At 40.7% G+C, this 16,273-nt stretch overlaps 1 protein-coding gene across 1 annotated transcript; it reads right to left on the minus strand.

Annotated features, from left to right (window-relative positions):
- Positions 1-4,124: 4,124 nt before the first annotated feature.
- Positions 4,125-6,399, minus strand: LOC145989326 (uncharacterized). Its single transcript, XM_083124661.1, has 3 exons — positions 6,147-6,399; positions 5,134-5,412; positions 4,125-4,359 (listed from the first exon to the last, which is right to left on the minus strand). Exons 1-2 carry the CDS (start codon positions 6,379-6,381, stop codon positions 5,147-5,149), a joined length of 501 nt encoding a protein of 166 aa, XP_082980787.1. The 5' UTR covers positions 6,382-6,399; the 3' UTR covers positions 4,125-4,359; positions 5,134-5,146.
- Between the last annotated feature and the right edge of the window lie 9,874 nt (positions 6,400-16,273).

The following is a 16,273-nucleotide window of genomic DNA, read 5'->3' on the forward strand; positions in this document are numbered from 1 at the left end:
ATAGATAAAATGAATAATGTGGCATCGAAATTTGAAACGCGCAAAACCATGAGGAACATATACGTAGTCATTGTATAGAAAGGCGAAGAGCAGATCGCGAACACGTATAAAAGTTTACGCAGAGTGACTGAACAGAAATACATGTTACAGTGCAACTTTCGGCAGGTACAAGAGAGAACAGTTTGTTGACAGAATAAAGTTTAACTTAGAGATACTGGATATTTCCAGGTGAGTTATGACCGAATCACATGCCATATCTCTAACGAATACAGCAAATTAAATAATTTACAAGTATACGAAGCAATGTTGCGAAACTATAGCAGTTTGGTGAACGATAAAATAAAAAGTAATAAATGTGGAGCATTAATTTATGCTAATCATATTGATCTATCGATTTCAGGCTGAAAAATTCTACAAGCAACTCCAACAGATGGACTCTATTCGTTTGAGTTTTGACGCCAAATTTGAGGTAGTGTGGTTGTTTTTCCTCATTCTTTTACTTAACAAGATGTTAACAGAATAGGGCAATAGAAATAAGTAATGTTGATTTATTGATTTGGTTTGTTTTCAGTCACTTTTGACTAATCGAGAGAGATGAGGATAAGCTATGATATTAAATTGATGACACTCACACTAATGCCCAGTCTGGGTTCGAACCCGGGCTCCCTGTCGTGGTAGCGCGGCGTGATGCCAACAAGGCCACCCACAGGACTTTTTCTCATGTGGACAGCTGTGCTCAAAATGGAGGGAGGCGTGGGGGTGATGCTTTCCCTCCCGTTAAGAAAATCCTCGTGAAGCATCATATATCAGAGACCACTTAATCTACTGTCTCATGACACCTCCCGTCCATGTTTTCACGTTACAATTTCACCATTCGAATTATACGAAGTCTTTCTAGATATATTATGGCAGTGCCCCCCCCCTGGCCCCCCTCTGCGGGCGTCCTTAGCTGGCAAGAAGGTCGGGTAAGGAGGCAATGTAATCTTAAATATGTTTAGTGAGAAAGTAATCATGCTTGTATTATACAGCAATTAAAATTGACTCTTTAATCGTAGAAAACACCACATTAATATTGAAATTAAGTCTTTAAAAAAAAACCATGATTTTTCAGCGTTTCCCCTTTTGTGTTATGGATCATACGCATATGCATATACATATATGTATGCACCATATTAGACTGAATGTTTGTATGAATGTTCATCAGGAAGCAATCGTCTGGAATTAATAATTCACGTTATCTGAATTATGATAGTGTACAACTTAATAGGGCCTCCCAGATGGCGCAGTGGTAGCGTCGTCGCCTTGTAATAAAGGGGTCTCGGGTTCAATACCCGGTGGAGGCACAAGTGGTTCGGATCCCACTTTAAACAGTAGGTCCAGTCCCGATTAGCCTTACTGTGCATAAAGTGGACTTAAAACCTCAACTCAACGATGTACAACTTAATAACATATATTAAGCTACAACGAATACTTCATTATCTCGTTCTCATCAAATGACAAACTTAGCTTGTCTATTGTCAAATATTCCTGGGCAATGCATCCTGCTTCGTACGTAACGTGATTTACTGGGTTGATAAATAACAAGACATGATACGAGGGCGTGCTGAAAAGTAATGGCTCCTATTTTTTTCTTATTGGATAACGGTTGAATTTATTTGAATACAAGAAACTTTATTGTCCATATCTACACAATTACTTTTCCACATAATCGTTCTGGCAATCAACACAAGTCTGCCAACGAGAGATTTTGAATTGTTGATCTTGACGACGGAGCCACAGCGTCACTTCTCAGCCGAAATGGTGTATCGCCTGTGACGATATTTTTTAAGAATGCATCTCATTCAAGTTCGTAGCGCTGAAGCAACCGAGTATTAATGACCACCCATCTCTTCTGTTTCATGTCAGGAGTGAGCTGTCGAGGCACCCAACGTGCACAAAGTTTTCGGTATCCCAGATCTGCGATTATCGCCTGCACGCGCTCCCGTGATATGCCACACTTGAATGCAAGCTCTGATTAGGTAATGTGGCGGTTCTCTCTAATGAGTCAATCGACACGATTCCGATAATCTTGATCAGTTATAGCACGCGGCCTTCCACTCCGTTCCTCGTCACACGCGTCGAGATTTCCTCGGCTGGGGCTTTCATTACAAGCACGAACAGCACAACGTCGTACAGTACTGACGTCTTCACATTCATCCCCATAAAAAAGCCTTCATTCTCTCATGAATGTCAATGGGAGGCATTTTTTCTGTGGTTAGAAACACGCTCCTTCAGGCGCTGCCATTTTCTTCGCTATAGTTCAGCACCCTCTGGCGATAGAAGTTTGAAACCTGCTATTGAGAAGCATGAAAGTCTGATGAGTACAATGCATGGTTGCTCAAAATAAAAAAATGCGTGTATACAGTAAAAAAAAAATAGGATGCATACGAGCACGCCCTCGTATGTTGATTTATTGTGAAAACTGTAAGGGGCACATACGCACATACAACTGGGAAATCGAGTGGCGTTTTTTTTGTGTGTGTGTGGGGGGGTGTCTTCAAGCCCCCTGCCCTCCGTAAATCTTAACCTGCATATACGGTTAAGTAGAACATAAGGCACTGTTTGACATTTAGTCCACCATTGAAAAAAGTGTAAAATAACAATATCACCCCAAAATGGAGAGCTAGGGTTAGTAAAATTATTCGGGAATTTGCTGAAGAGTAAATGTAATATTAAATCTATAGATATACTTACAAAAGGACAGATATTCATGGATTCCTAAATTTATTAATACAATCTCTGGCACAAAAAAATCTTAGCGTTGAAAGTTTATATATGAATACAAAGACTGTAGGGAAATTAACACAGTGTTCAAAGAACATAAATTTTCTGTTTTAGATGGAGATATTGTTTCAAACAGTTTACACCAACAAACCTCGGATCTCATTAGGTGGATTCGTTACAATGAACACAGCACTCTTAACTTCGGTAAGTCGTAAGATATTTAAACTTCGATAAGATCATCTTTATTATCATTAGGGAGCTAGTGTTTTCCTTCTGCAAAGGGATACCCTTGAATTATTTATATAAAATTAATGAAATTTAATCACATTTATTTAATGATGTTTAAAATGTTTTAAATGTTAAAAGTTCGAAGATGATAATAATTATCTGCATATGAGCTACTGTATTTGAAACTATGTAAATGTTGCCTATAATTGGTGTTTTTTTCCAATGATATACACCGCACTCAAGCTGCACATATTCCTCATAGTTGTTCACGAATTAAGAAAAAAAACCTTTTTATTTCAGCTAATTAGCGCAACTGTAACTTACATGGTTATGCTTATCCAGTTGAAGTGAAGATTGTAAACGAACCTGTGAACTGCAGGTTTGATGAAATTGAGGAACAATTCATACGAGATGGAATGTGAAATTTCTAAATATTTGTACAATCATTGATCGCTATGATTATACTTTATGCAAAATGCAACGTAATGTTTCTTACAACTTGCTATACTCTTCTCAAACCCACAAAATCCATAAAGTTGACTAAGCGACTATAACCAGGATGGAGGGAGATGTCTTTGCCGGTTGTCATGGAGATGTGTGTCACGTTATACCTACCTGATATTATTGGTGTTGCTATTTTTGTATTGCCAGTGCTACAATTTTAGGAGTTCGATAATAAGGTATTCAGAAACACAACGTCAACATTGTGGCAATTCTTTGTGAGCAAGACATAGCACCGTAAGCACATGAATTATATTTGTAACAGTATTTTGCAGTAAAACATACACATAAGAGATATTTGACTTTGCAAGAAACGGATAGAAGGATATTACTTTATAAATATTTTAATAATAGCAACTGATAACTAATTTATAATGTTCGAAAACATTCCGGGTGAGAACAGACCTCCAACCTCCAAATGCTCCATAGTTTCCACTGGAAACTAGTACCCAATTCACAGCAATATATATATATATTTTTAAAATATTACATCAGAGATGAGAAAATAATGGGAGACAACATATTTATTTCTACACGGCCATCTATATCTTAAGTATGTAATGGAAATTCCACTACAGAATGAGTCAATTGGGCTTTGATAAAACATAAAAACAATATTCTTAATTCAGCATTAGATTTTATTTACAAGGCATGCACACTAGTTTCATATTTAAATATACATTCATTCATTAGACGCAGACAGTCACAGAAACATTACATTTACAGAGTATTATTTACAATAAACGTGTACAATTTCAATGTATTTACAATTAGAGCTTGATGGTTATTGATCATTACGAAATCGTGGCTTAATAAAATATTTTGTACCTCCAAACCCTACTCCTTGGCAAATAACGAATATACAATCTGAAATGAAGAACAAATAAAATAATATAATATTAATCGAATTTACACTGCCTATATACATATACAAACACACACATATATACTTAGGTATTTTGAACCCCAATTAACAAAGGAAATAAAATGAATTTTACATATGATGTAATTTAAAATTGTGACAAAAGTTTCAATAAAGAGCAACTCTTTCACATTTAGGATAAAAAATGTTTTCTTTGCATGGAAATCTGAAACAGTGTTTACATTCACTGATATCAAAGGGACACATACAATGTTTCTAGGAGATCCACACTGCATTTTGGGTTTAACCTCAGTGGTGTTAATTACAACATCTGTGGTATTCTAACACCACTGGCGTGGATGTCGGGGGAACACTGTCTGTGGGGCTTTAACAACATTTTTCTACGAATGTTGTAATCGAAGAATCTTTTATTAATCAAGGCCTTGTTAATTGTTCGTTCAGTGTCAAGCAAACTTGATTTTGGCCAACAAATAAATTAATATAATTCTGGCAATGTCTACAATATTTGCAAATCTTTTTTCGATTTTCTAATGAAATATTAACAGAATCGCTCTGGTTTTTGAATTATCGTTAGATCTGTAATCTATTGGGAAAATTTACCAAACTCTTCAGTTCTGCATGAGCGGGCTGAGGGTGAGGAAAACAACAATTATCACCACTGCTCCTCACTATTGGTTGACGGAAGAGTTTCAAGAACTAATTTGAGTTATGAACAGACTCCTTAAAACGAGCAACATTCACTGAACAAGAAACTTTACCTCTGTCATATCCTTAGTGTGGCACCTGGTGAATCGGTTCCTCCACGAAGTTATGTGCAGGATGACTAAATCTTTGAACATAGGCGTAACTGGGCGCTTGTTGCTTCTGGCTGAAGATCTTGGCCAGTCCGTTGATGGCCGACAAAACCAGCGATATCTTTCCTACCAAGAGGGCTGCGAAGCCTATGAACTTAGCCCCTACAACGCCCAAGGTCACCAGAAGGGCGTAGAAGCCTGCTGCAGCCGCGAAGGGTAGGATCAGCGCCTGCTTGTGGCCACCTAGAATATAACTTATTGCTTAAAACTTTCTAAAAATTCAAATAAGTAAAATAAGTGTAGATTTCAATGAGTTCTATGTATGTGTAAGCAAACATCAGTGTGGAAAGAACTGAATGATTAAAAAATGAATAATTCTCAATTTACATTTTCAGTATGCTATTTGTGTGTTGAAATGACTTCGAACATAGTTCTTCGTTAGTAAGGAAAAACTCAAATAATAGATATAATTTTTTCTAAAATAGTATTTTGAATGTATTTTATGTTTTTCTTATTTTATATAATTCTTTAGCATAATCAAGAGGATGAGATAATTTGATGAATAGATGAAACTTACGAAGGGACACCCATTGCCGGGTGGATTCTAAATCAGAATTTTCGTTGGGGACACTCAATGTCAAGGCGTCAAAATTGCATTGTGAACAACAGGCTTTAAAAATATATAAATGTTAATAAATTTTTGATATTTTGTTAAATATCAAGAAAATGACATATTTCCTTTCCTTCTTCATATTGTGCTATTTAAAGTCACTTTACGTTCTCTTGGATTAATCGCGACGTTAAGGATGAACTAATCAAGTTGATGATGAAGTGAACAGAATGACACAAACATACCTTTCGTGTTCGATTCTGGAAATATATTGTCATATCGTGGAACTTATCACAGTTAAACCAAAAATAACTTCTCAGTTTCTTTATTACTTGAAATGTAAAGGTTAAATTATAAAATATCTTACGTGCGTCGGTGACATCTGAAGTCCAACTGCTAACCATTGGGATAATGTTTGCAAATACACTGCCCCAGTCTTGTTCCTTAACAGCTCTATTTTCTTCGTATCCAACTTCCTCTGTTCCTAGTTCTTCTGTGGGTGCTGCTTGTACTGAAGGCGCTGCTTCATCACTCACACCGGAGCAAGCAACCAGCGGAAGAAGATAGATAGACAGCAAAACCAAAACTTGCTTGGGAGCCATTTCGTATGTGCAATTGTCTTGCGTTGAATGATGATGAATCTGAAGTGGATTAGCTTTTTATACTCTGCACACTTACCTTTCTTTTTTATGCAAATTCTGTTCATTGGAGCCGGAAGAAAATATCGTAAACGTGAAATATGAGTTTACACATGCTTTATGTTTTCCATTTGAGCACGTTACTACTGACCGTGTTGTTTCAAGATCATTACATTAACGGAAAGTACACGAATACATTTACGTACATGATTTGAGTGATCATAATTCTTGCTAATAAACACAATTTCTCCAATTGAAGTTCATTAAGTAAATTGATGTTGTGACATTGCCCTTCACGGAAAGATGAAAAAGGCAGTAAAGCTATCTTAATGTTTAATTTTTATTTGCATGATGGTATTCGTTTCTGACGCATCTGCTTTTCACTACTTCCGTCTGTCAGCAAATATTTATAATTTTGCAATATCAAATTCAAGACACACAATCTTACCAGTAGTTTAGTGACTAACACGAAGGTACTGTAATAATGAGGTAGCAGGTTCGATTCCCGTTGGGGCCACGTTTCGAATCGATTCGGATTCAACTTTAAACTGTAGGTGCGGTCCCGATTAGCCTCTAGCCTTTATCAGTATAAAAATCGCCTTTTTACAACAAATTTTGTCAAGGAAAAGTTATAAAATGAAGCTATATTCAGGGAGGGTGGAAGAAGAGACTGGCCATTTACAGGGCGGCGATAATTACCCAGGTTCGTAACCAGACTGATGGGGTACCCACCCTGAGTCAGCGGTTTGCCCGCCCTGAAGTTTACAAATTGATACACACGATTGAATATACCGATATAATGATTACGTACGTCGAACGCACGGTATTTGGAGCGCACGTGAAGGTCACATAACTGAGTCACCCTAGCTAATCCAAGTGCAGGCAAGGTGGAGATTGAAATTTGTAAAGTGGGTTCATTCTTTGCAAAGTATTTGTAGTGAGAAAGTCGTGGTTCAGAGCGCTTTGTTTTTGTATAGTTTTTCAAATGCAAGTAATCACCACTTACAAGAGTAAATTTAGTTTTCTGCTCGCCAGATTATACCGTGTTGACCAGTAGCGTACGCTGGATTTCGTCAGGGGGGGGGGGGTTATTTCTAAAACTTTCTCCAAATTCACATTACCTTTGATTTATTATACTTTAATTAAATAATAATAATCACAATTAATTAATAATACTTATAATTAATTAATTAGCTGAATTACTACTAATAATACTACTAATACCACTACTACTATTATGTAGTAGAAAAAAAAGGTAAAGTGTTCCCCTGTGCATAGCACCACGCCATGAAGGCGTATAGGGGGTGTGGGGGTAACGCCCCACACTTTCTTGATCCGGTCGTGAGTGAGGGTGATGTGATCAGCATCACGCCCCTGACCGCCTTTACCCCCCAGGGTTTCCCCCAGGTACCCATGTTATTCGACGCTGGGTTGGCGCCGGGGCCGCTTCCACCGTTAGAAAAGTTCCCGGATTTGAACCGGCCGGGGATCGAACCCGGGACCTTGAGCATGGTAGTCAGACGCGTTACCGACTTTTTTTTTTTATTATTATTATTATTCTTTATTTTATGCAGTAGGGACTACTTACATGATCCTATGATAACATTACACATATATCAGATCTATATTACCTAATTAGGTGTATTTACAAGAGAAGGGCCTGCAAAAAATTTGCATAGAGTGTTTTGCGGTTGGCTTGGTCCATCTGGTAATAATGCTCACTGTAGTGATATTGCAGCGAAATGTGCATTGACACTGAATTATGTCCTAAAATATAATAAATATATTGAGCTACTAAAAACTGGACCGCTCTTACTTTAGTAAGAGGGAAGAACACAAAGTCTGGTAACAGTAAATGATCTACAGTAAATGTATCGGGCGATGTTCTACATATCATACCAAGGCATTTACACAAATACTTCCATTGATCTACCGCAGGGTAATAAGGCCGGTTCTGCGCCCGAAAATGGGGCTCGGTGGGGCTCGCAGTGTTGCCAACTGCTTATTCGAAAAAATCACCAAGGTTTTTGGTCTAACCTAACCTAAAACAGCAAGGGGTTGGCAATCTTGCTTGAGAGTTCACAAACCGGAAGTGGGGCTCGGTGGGGCTCGCAGTGTTGCCAATATTTTACTCGAAAAAATCACCAAGGTTTCTTTTGGTCTAACCTAACCTAAAGCAAGGAGCTGGCAATCTTGCTTGAGAGTTCTGCAACCGGAAGTGGGGCTTGCAGTGTTGCCAACACCTACTCGAAAAAAAATCACCAAGGTTTTTGTCTTGGTCTAACCTAGCCTAAAGCAAGGAGCTGGCAACCTTGCTTGAGGCTTGCGTTACAGCGCATAAAGCAAGGTTGCCAACCTACTGGTACTTTTGCCATAGCCTTTTACAAAAAAGAGAGAGAGGAGAGAGAGAGAGAGGAGAGAGGAGAGGGAAGAGTTAAACAACCGACAGCTGCCAACACCCACTCTAACCTAACCTAACCTAACCTAACCTAACCTAACCCAACCTAACCTAACCAGGTCTAACCTAGCCTAAAGCAAGGAGCTGGCAAGTTTACTTAAGACTTGCCTTAGTGCATAAAGCAAAATTGGCAACCTACTGGTATTTTTGCCATAGTTTTTTACAAAAAAGAGAGAGAGAGGGAAGAGTTAAACAACCGACAGCCCACCTACAGCTTTTTTTGGTCTAACCTAGCCTCAAACAAGGAGCTGGCAATTTGCTTGAGGCTTGCCTTACAGTGCATAAAGCAATTTTTGCCAACCTACACACACACTAAACAAATATGTACTGCCGTAAAAGAGAGAGAGATGGATGGCAACGCAGTATGTGTGTGCGTGTGTGTGTGTATAATATGTAGCATTATTAACTAGAGTGTGTTGGCAATTTACTTACAACTAAGAAAAATAGAGATGGCAACGTTGGTGTAAGATGAAGAGAGAGAGAGATTTATGGCTGGCAACAGTAATGAGCGAATACACCATATCGTAATTTTCCAACTCCGACAATGTTTGTATATCGTGATTTTTGTAAACCTCTCTCGGGGGAACGATGTGTCACACACACACACACACACACACGCGTGCGCGTGTATTGTGACGCAAGCAAACAGACAAAATAATAATAATTGTTGTTTTTTAGGATTCCTGGCCCCCCTGGCGTGGTGCCCAACCAAAAAAGTAAAGGTTTTCCCGTATGGCCTTCGAACGTAGAATTGATTGACGTGCGGGCGAATCTCTTCTGGAATGTTTTTCAATTCGTACATCTGACCATACATGCTATTCATCATCAATTTAGCCGTGTTCTGTTTGACGTCTATTTCGATCAGTTTGCCCGGCGGTAAAGTCTTATTGTTTTTTAAATTTTTTGATTTTTTTTTACGCAAGGCCATGATCTTGCGGATGTACGTGATATTAAGCGTGTCTCGTGAAAAATACACGTGAAGATCAGCTTCCGTACAACCGGCTGGATTTGTAACGCCGCGATAAACATCAACTTCCGTACCGGGCAGAATGCCTGTTCCGGCGTGGAATTTGCGCCACTCCCAAGTTCACGTTGAAAGGGGAGAGGCCAGCTGCTACTTTGGCCATGCACATGCCCCCTTAACTTGCCCCGTAGGACATGTTTTGTTCTCTTACGAGAATTAATATAGTTTGTCATAGAACCCTCCAATTCATGACTTAGCAAAAACAATCTGTTTGCGGATTCATCACGTACGCCTATATGTGAGAAAAAGTATGAATAGAACCTATGTTCGGAAATCCAAAATGGCGACCGGAAGTGGTGTTATCTTGGAAACGGTAAGACTTAGAAGAAATCTGTTTGCGGATTCATCACGTACACCTATACGTGAGAAAAAGTATGAATAGAACCTATGTTCGGAAATCCAAAATGGCGACCGGAAGTGGCGTTATCTTGGAAACGGCAAGACTTAGGAGAAATCTGTTTGCGGATTCATCACGTACACCTATACGTGAGAAAAAGTATGAATAGAATCTATGTTCGGAAATCCAAAATGGCGACCGGAAGTGGCGTTATCTTGGAAACGGCAAGACTTAGAAGAAATCTGTTTTCAGATTCATCACGTACACCTATACGTGAGAAAAAGTATGAATAGAACCTATGCTCGGAAATCCAAAATGGCGACCGGAAGTGGCGTTATCTTGGAAACGGCAAGACTTAGGAGAAATCTGTTTGCGGATTCATCACGTACACCTATACGTGAGAAAAAGTATGAATAGAATCTATGTTCGGAAATCCAAAATGGCGACCGGAAGTGGCGTTATCTTGGAAACGGTAAGACTTAGAAGAAATCTGTTTTCAGATTCATCACGTACACCTATACGTGAGAAAAAGTATGAATAGAACCTATGCTCGGAAATCCAAAATGGCTACCGGAAGTGGCGTTATCTTGGAAACAGTAAGACTTAGGAGAAATCTGTTTGCGGTTTCATCACGTACGCCTATACGTGAGAAAAAGTATGAATAGAACCTATGTTCGGAAATCCAAAATGGCGACCGGAAGTGGCGTTATCTTGGAAACGGTAAGACTTAGAAGAAATCTGTTTGCGGATTCATCACGTACACCTATACGTGAGAAAAAGTATGAATAGAACCTATGTTCGGAAATCCAAAATGGCGACCGGAAGTGGCGTTATCTTGGAAACGGCAAGACTTAGGAGAAATCTGTTTGCGGATCCATCACGTACACCTATACGTGAGTAAAAGTATGAATAGAATCTATGTTCGGAAATCGAAAATGGCGACCGGAAGTGGCGTTATCTTGGAAACGGTAAGACTTAGGAAAATTCTGTTTGCGGATTCATCACGTACACCTATACGTGAGTAAAAGTATGAATAGAACCTATGTTCGGAAATCCAAAATGGCGACCGGAAGTGGGGTTATCTTGAAAACGGTAAGACTTAGGAGAAATCTGTTTTCGGATTCATCACGTACGCCTATACGTGAGTAAAAGTATGAATAGAATCTATGCTCGGAAATCGAAAATGGCGACCGGAAGTGGGATTATCTTGGAAACGGTAAGACTTAGGAAAATTCTGTTTGCGGATTCATCACGTACACCTATACGTGAGTAAAAGTATGAATAGAACTTATGTTCGGAAATCCAAAATGGCGACCGGAAGTGGGGTTATCTAGGAAACGGTAAGACTTAGGAGAAATCTGTTTGCGGATTCATCACGTACACCTATACGTGAGTAAAAGTATGAATAGAATCTATGCTCGGAAATCGAAAATGGCGACCGGAAGTGGGATTATCTTGGAAACGGTAAGACTTAGGAAAATTCTGTTTGCGGATTTTTCATGTACACCTATACGTGAGAAAAAATATGAATAGAACCTATGTTCGGAAATCCAAAATGGCGACCGGAAGTGGGGTTATCTTGGAAACGGTAAGACTTAGGAGAAATCTGTTTTCGGATTCATCACGTACGCCTATACGTGAGTAAAAGTATGAATAGAACCTATGCTCGGAAATCGAAAATGGTGAGTGGAAATAAGGTTATTTTGGAAACGGCAAGACTTAGAAAAAATATGTTTGCTGATTCATGTATGTCTATACATGAGTAAAAATATGAATACAACCTATGTTTGGAAATTTGAACGAAGCGAACAGAGAGATCGAATATGATGTGGACGTAGGCGACGGGTTTGTTCATCCTCACAGAGCGGACCTCTATCTTGAATTCGATGTGGTGAAGAAGAAAAGCAGAGACGCGTTTCCCGTAGCAGTAAACTTGATACTCGTGGACAACTTCGTGCCTCACCTGTTCTCGCAGGTGGAGGTGAGGAAACACAACACCATCATCGACAGAATAGATTATCCAGGCATCGCGTCGACGGCAGTGGGAATTTTGAAATTATCCAAAACGGACGCAGCGTACTACCAGGCCGGGGGATTCGAAGCGGGAACCAAAATATCGACGAGAAGTCACACGGTGCTCTTTCCCATGCGTTTGCTTCCGGGATTCTTCTCGGACTACAAGGAGATTATGTGGAAGGGAGGACTGCGCGTTACGTTTCGAAGAGCTGCCAACAACAACGATGCACTGATGCACTGATGCGACGCAGTTCAACAACATACAGTTCGACATGCCAGATTTCATCGTAGTGCTTTTTCAGACTGGGAGGGGCAAAAATCAGGAAAAAGATTCCAGGAAGTTCGACGACTGCAAGATCAAGAATGTTTATCCGAAGAACAGTAGAAACGAAGTGTTCCCGCACGAGAATTACAACCTCGACGTGACCAAAGACGATTACCTCAAATTTTACGAAGCGTTCTCGGCTTACAAACGCGTGACCGAGGGAAACGTGGACATGTACTACACGCCCAGCGAATTCAAAGCACGGAGACCCATGACCGTCATCAACACATCTAAGAGAAAGAAGGTTGTGGTCAACGATCGAACCAACATCAAGATCGTCTACGAGTTTCACGATGCCTTGCCCGAGGATATCCTATGTAGTGGAACGTGGAGAGAAACCTTGGTGATTTTTTCGAGTAAGATGTTGGCAACACTGCGAGAAAATAAGGCTTATGTCTTACAAGAGCAAACTATTAAGGCGAGCCTCACCGAGCCTCATTTTTGGTCGCAGAATTCTCTATTTGGGTCTACTAATGTTGCCAACTCACTAGGCCGTATCAATATTGCGCGCTCAAGCATGATTTAATTTTATTATATTTTCAGATTCACCACAAAACAAGGTGTTGACAGGCAGTGCGTATATATATTGTAAGAAGATGTTTTATTATCAACCTCCACTTCTTGCAGTATATCCTGGACACAGCGTTCCAGGTTAACAAAGGATTTTTGGTTAGTATATATTTTTTTTCTTAAAACTGTTCGGTTACTCGCTAGTTCCTGGCATCATACACAAAAGTTTTCTCCGCGATGAGGATGACGCTACACAGAGTGTCGGCAGGCAAGGCATCGTGGAACTCGCACACAATCTTGATGTTGGTGTGATCGTTAACAACCACCTGCTTTCTTTTAGATGTGTTGATGAGGAACATGGGTCTGCGAGCTATGAACTCGTTTGGATTGTAGTACACGTCCACGTTACCGGAAGTCACTCGTTTGTAAGCTGTGTACGCCTCGTACAGTTTCAGGTAGTTCTCTTCTGCGATGTTTAGGTTGTAGTTCTCACGTGGGAAAACTTCGTTCCTGCCATTTTTGAGGTAAATGTTCTTAATCTTGCAGTTGTCGAACTGGCTTGAATTTTTCTCCTGATTGTTACCTCTTCCTGTCTGGAAGAGTACGACTGCAAACTCGGGCATGTCGTACCGAATGTTGTTGAATTGCGTGGTTACGTCAAATTCGAAATGATTGCCGGAAGCAGGTTTTTGCACACACTGGTAGCCATAAAACTGAATGGACACTTGAGGATTCTTCAGGATGTCGGCTTTGTACTTGAGAGCATAGTTTGATTCGTATTCTACCACTGGCACGCGCAGCTCCATGGATTTTACAATACACTTGGCAGCGTCGGGTAGTGTGTTGGGAAGCAAGGTAGTCCCGTCCGGGCCCAAAGTGCTGTATCGCATCAGTGCGTCGTTGTCGTTGGCAGCTCTGCGAAAAGTAACACGCAAACCACCCTTCCACATGATCTCCTTGTAGTCCGAGAAGAAACCGGGCAGCAGACGCATGGGAAACAGTACTGTGTGACTTTGAGTTTTGATTTTTGTACCTGCTTCGAATCCCCCTGCCTGGTAGTATGCTGCATCGGTCTTGGAGAGTTTCAGTGTTCCCACGGCAGTCGAGGTAATCCCGGGGTAGTCAACCCTATCGATGACGGTGCCGTGCTTTCTAACTTCCACCTGCGAGAATAGGTACGGCACAAAATTATCTACGAGTCTTAGGTTTGCGTTGGCAAGAAATGCTTCGCCGTTGTCTCTCTTCACTACATCAAACTTGACGTACAAATCAGCTCTGTGAGGGTGAATGAATCCATCCCCGACGTCCACATCGTATTCTATCTCTCGATTCGCTTCGTTAAGGTTGGCAAACGTGCGACGGTTGGGAGGGAAGGACTGCAACTCGTAACTTTCGATTTGCTCCATGATGGCTATTTATTATATGTTAATCTCCACGACGGTAGTGCTCGCGGCTCCTGCAAAATCAACCACCTCCCTCTTCTTGTCTGCCACTGCTAATTCTATGTTGTCTATGCGATTACGATATACAGGAAAGTATATCGGTGGGGAGGGTGTGTAGATAATTGGCTCCATGAATTTAGAGTTTGGTTTGAACGTAGCGATAATACCTGTCTGCTTGTGACTCCCTGGGATGCCGTCAGAGGATTTGGTGATCATATCTTGATCATTTTTTTTTACAGAGCAGTTCGGGTAGGTTGTTATTTATAACCCCGCCCCCAATTTTTTTTTGTTTTGTGTTCATGGCGATGGTCGTACCTAATGCGGCGACCCGTTCGCCCAGCGAGATGTCTCTGCTGACGAGTCTCCCGAAAGCTGCGTGCTCTAATTTTCTGTCAGCACCATGACGTACATCGAGATCGGTATTGGTATTGTAGGCAATATCGTGATTCTTGCATGCAGCATCCAGGGGATTCACACCCTTGTCGCCTCTTTTTAGTCGCTGTTCGAGTTTGGTACCGGGGCCGCGGTACTGGTAACCTGGCAAGTGCATCTTGAAGGGTAGCTTGTTGATGTTGTCGTTCACGAGACCTCGACCTTCGGCCACGTTCCAAAATTTCGGAGGTAGGGTGTTGATGATTTTGATGAGGTACCCTATGCCTTTGTCGTCATTCACAATGAAGTTGGCAAGCTTGGAGCTAACCATGTCCACAATTCCTACCTTCTCGTTGCGAAAGTTGCTGTTGCCTGCATTCTCCTCTCCTGCAATAACCAACAACCTGTCTATGAGCTTGCGCACGTCGTCAACCCACACAAACTCTTTGGGCAGGTTGTTGTAGAGTTTGACGCCGCTGCCTGTTTTGACCTGGTTCCATATCGGCTTGATGAGGTTCTTGTATTTTTTCGCCGCTGCTAGATTTGACGCGATTCTGCGTAGCGTCGTTGTTTTGGTACAAGGCATCCGTCATGATCAAAATTTCCTTGTAACTTTGGTAATCTTCGTCTGTGTAATCTCTTGGCTGCTTTTTTTTTTGGTGATGAGTTCCCACAGTCCAACCGTACCGGGATATCTGTTCCAGCTGTTTTTCTCACCCAAATTGACTTTCACGTTGTCACCCTCGAACGTGACTTTCGATTTTCCGATTTTCCAAACCACGCCCTCGTTGAGTTCCATGGTTGGGTACAATCCGAAAACCTCGTTTTCTCGAACTAAACTCAACGACCTGTTGATCAATCAATTTTCGGAACGCTGCTCTTCTTGCTGGAACAGTGACGATTTCGGATTCGCAACGATCGACATGACGAGGAAACCCAACGACGGAAAATACAGAAACAAAATTAACGACTTTTTAAACGTTGCAACGTTGTGAGACATGACGAGGAAACCCAACGACGGAAAATACAGAACAAAATTAACGACTTTTTAAACGTTGCAACGTTTAAAAAGTCGTTAATTTTGTTTCTGTATTTTCCGTCGTTGGGTTTCCTCGTCATGTCGATCGTTGCGAATCCGAAATCGTCACTGTTCCAGCAAGAAGAGCAGCGTTCCGAAAATTGATTGATCAACAGGTCGTTGAGTTTAGTTCGAGAAAAACGAGGTTTTCGGATTGTACCCAACCATGGAACTCAACGAGGGCGTGGTTTGGAAAATCGGGAAAATCGAAAGTCACGTTCGAGGGTGACAACGTGAAAGTCAATTTGGGTGAGAAAACAGCTGGAACAGGTATCCCGGTACGGTTGGACTGTG

Source organism: Lepisma saccharinum, chromosome 6, assembly GCF_977018435.1.
Source record: "Lepisma saccharinum chromosome 6, izLepSacc3.1, whole genome shotgun sequence".
NCBI lineage: Eukaryota > Metazoa > Arthropoda > Insecta > Zygentoma > Lepismatidae > Lepisma > Lepisma saccharinum.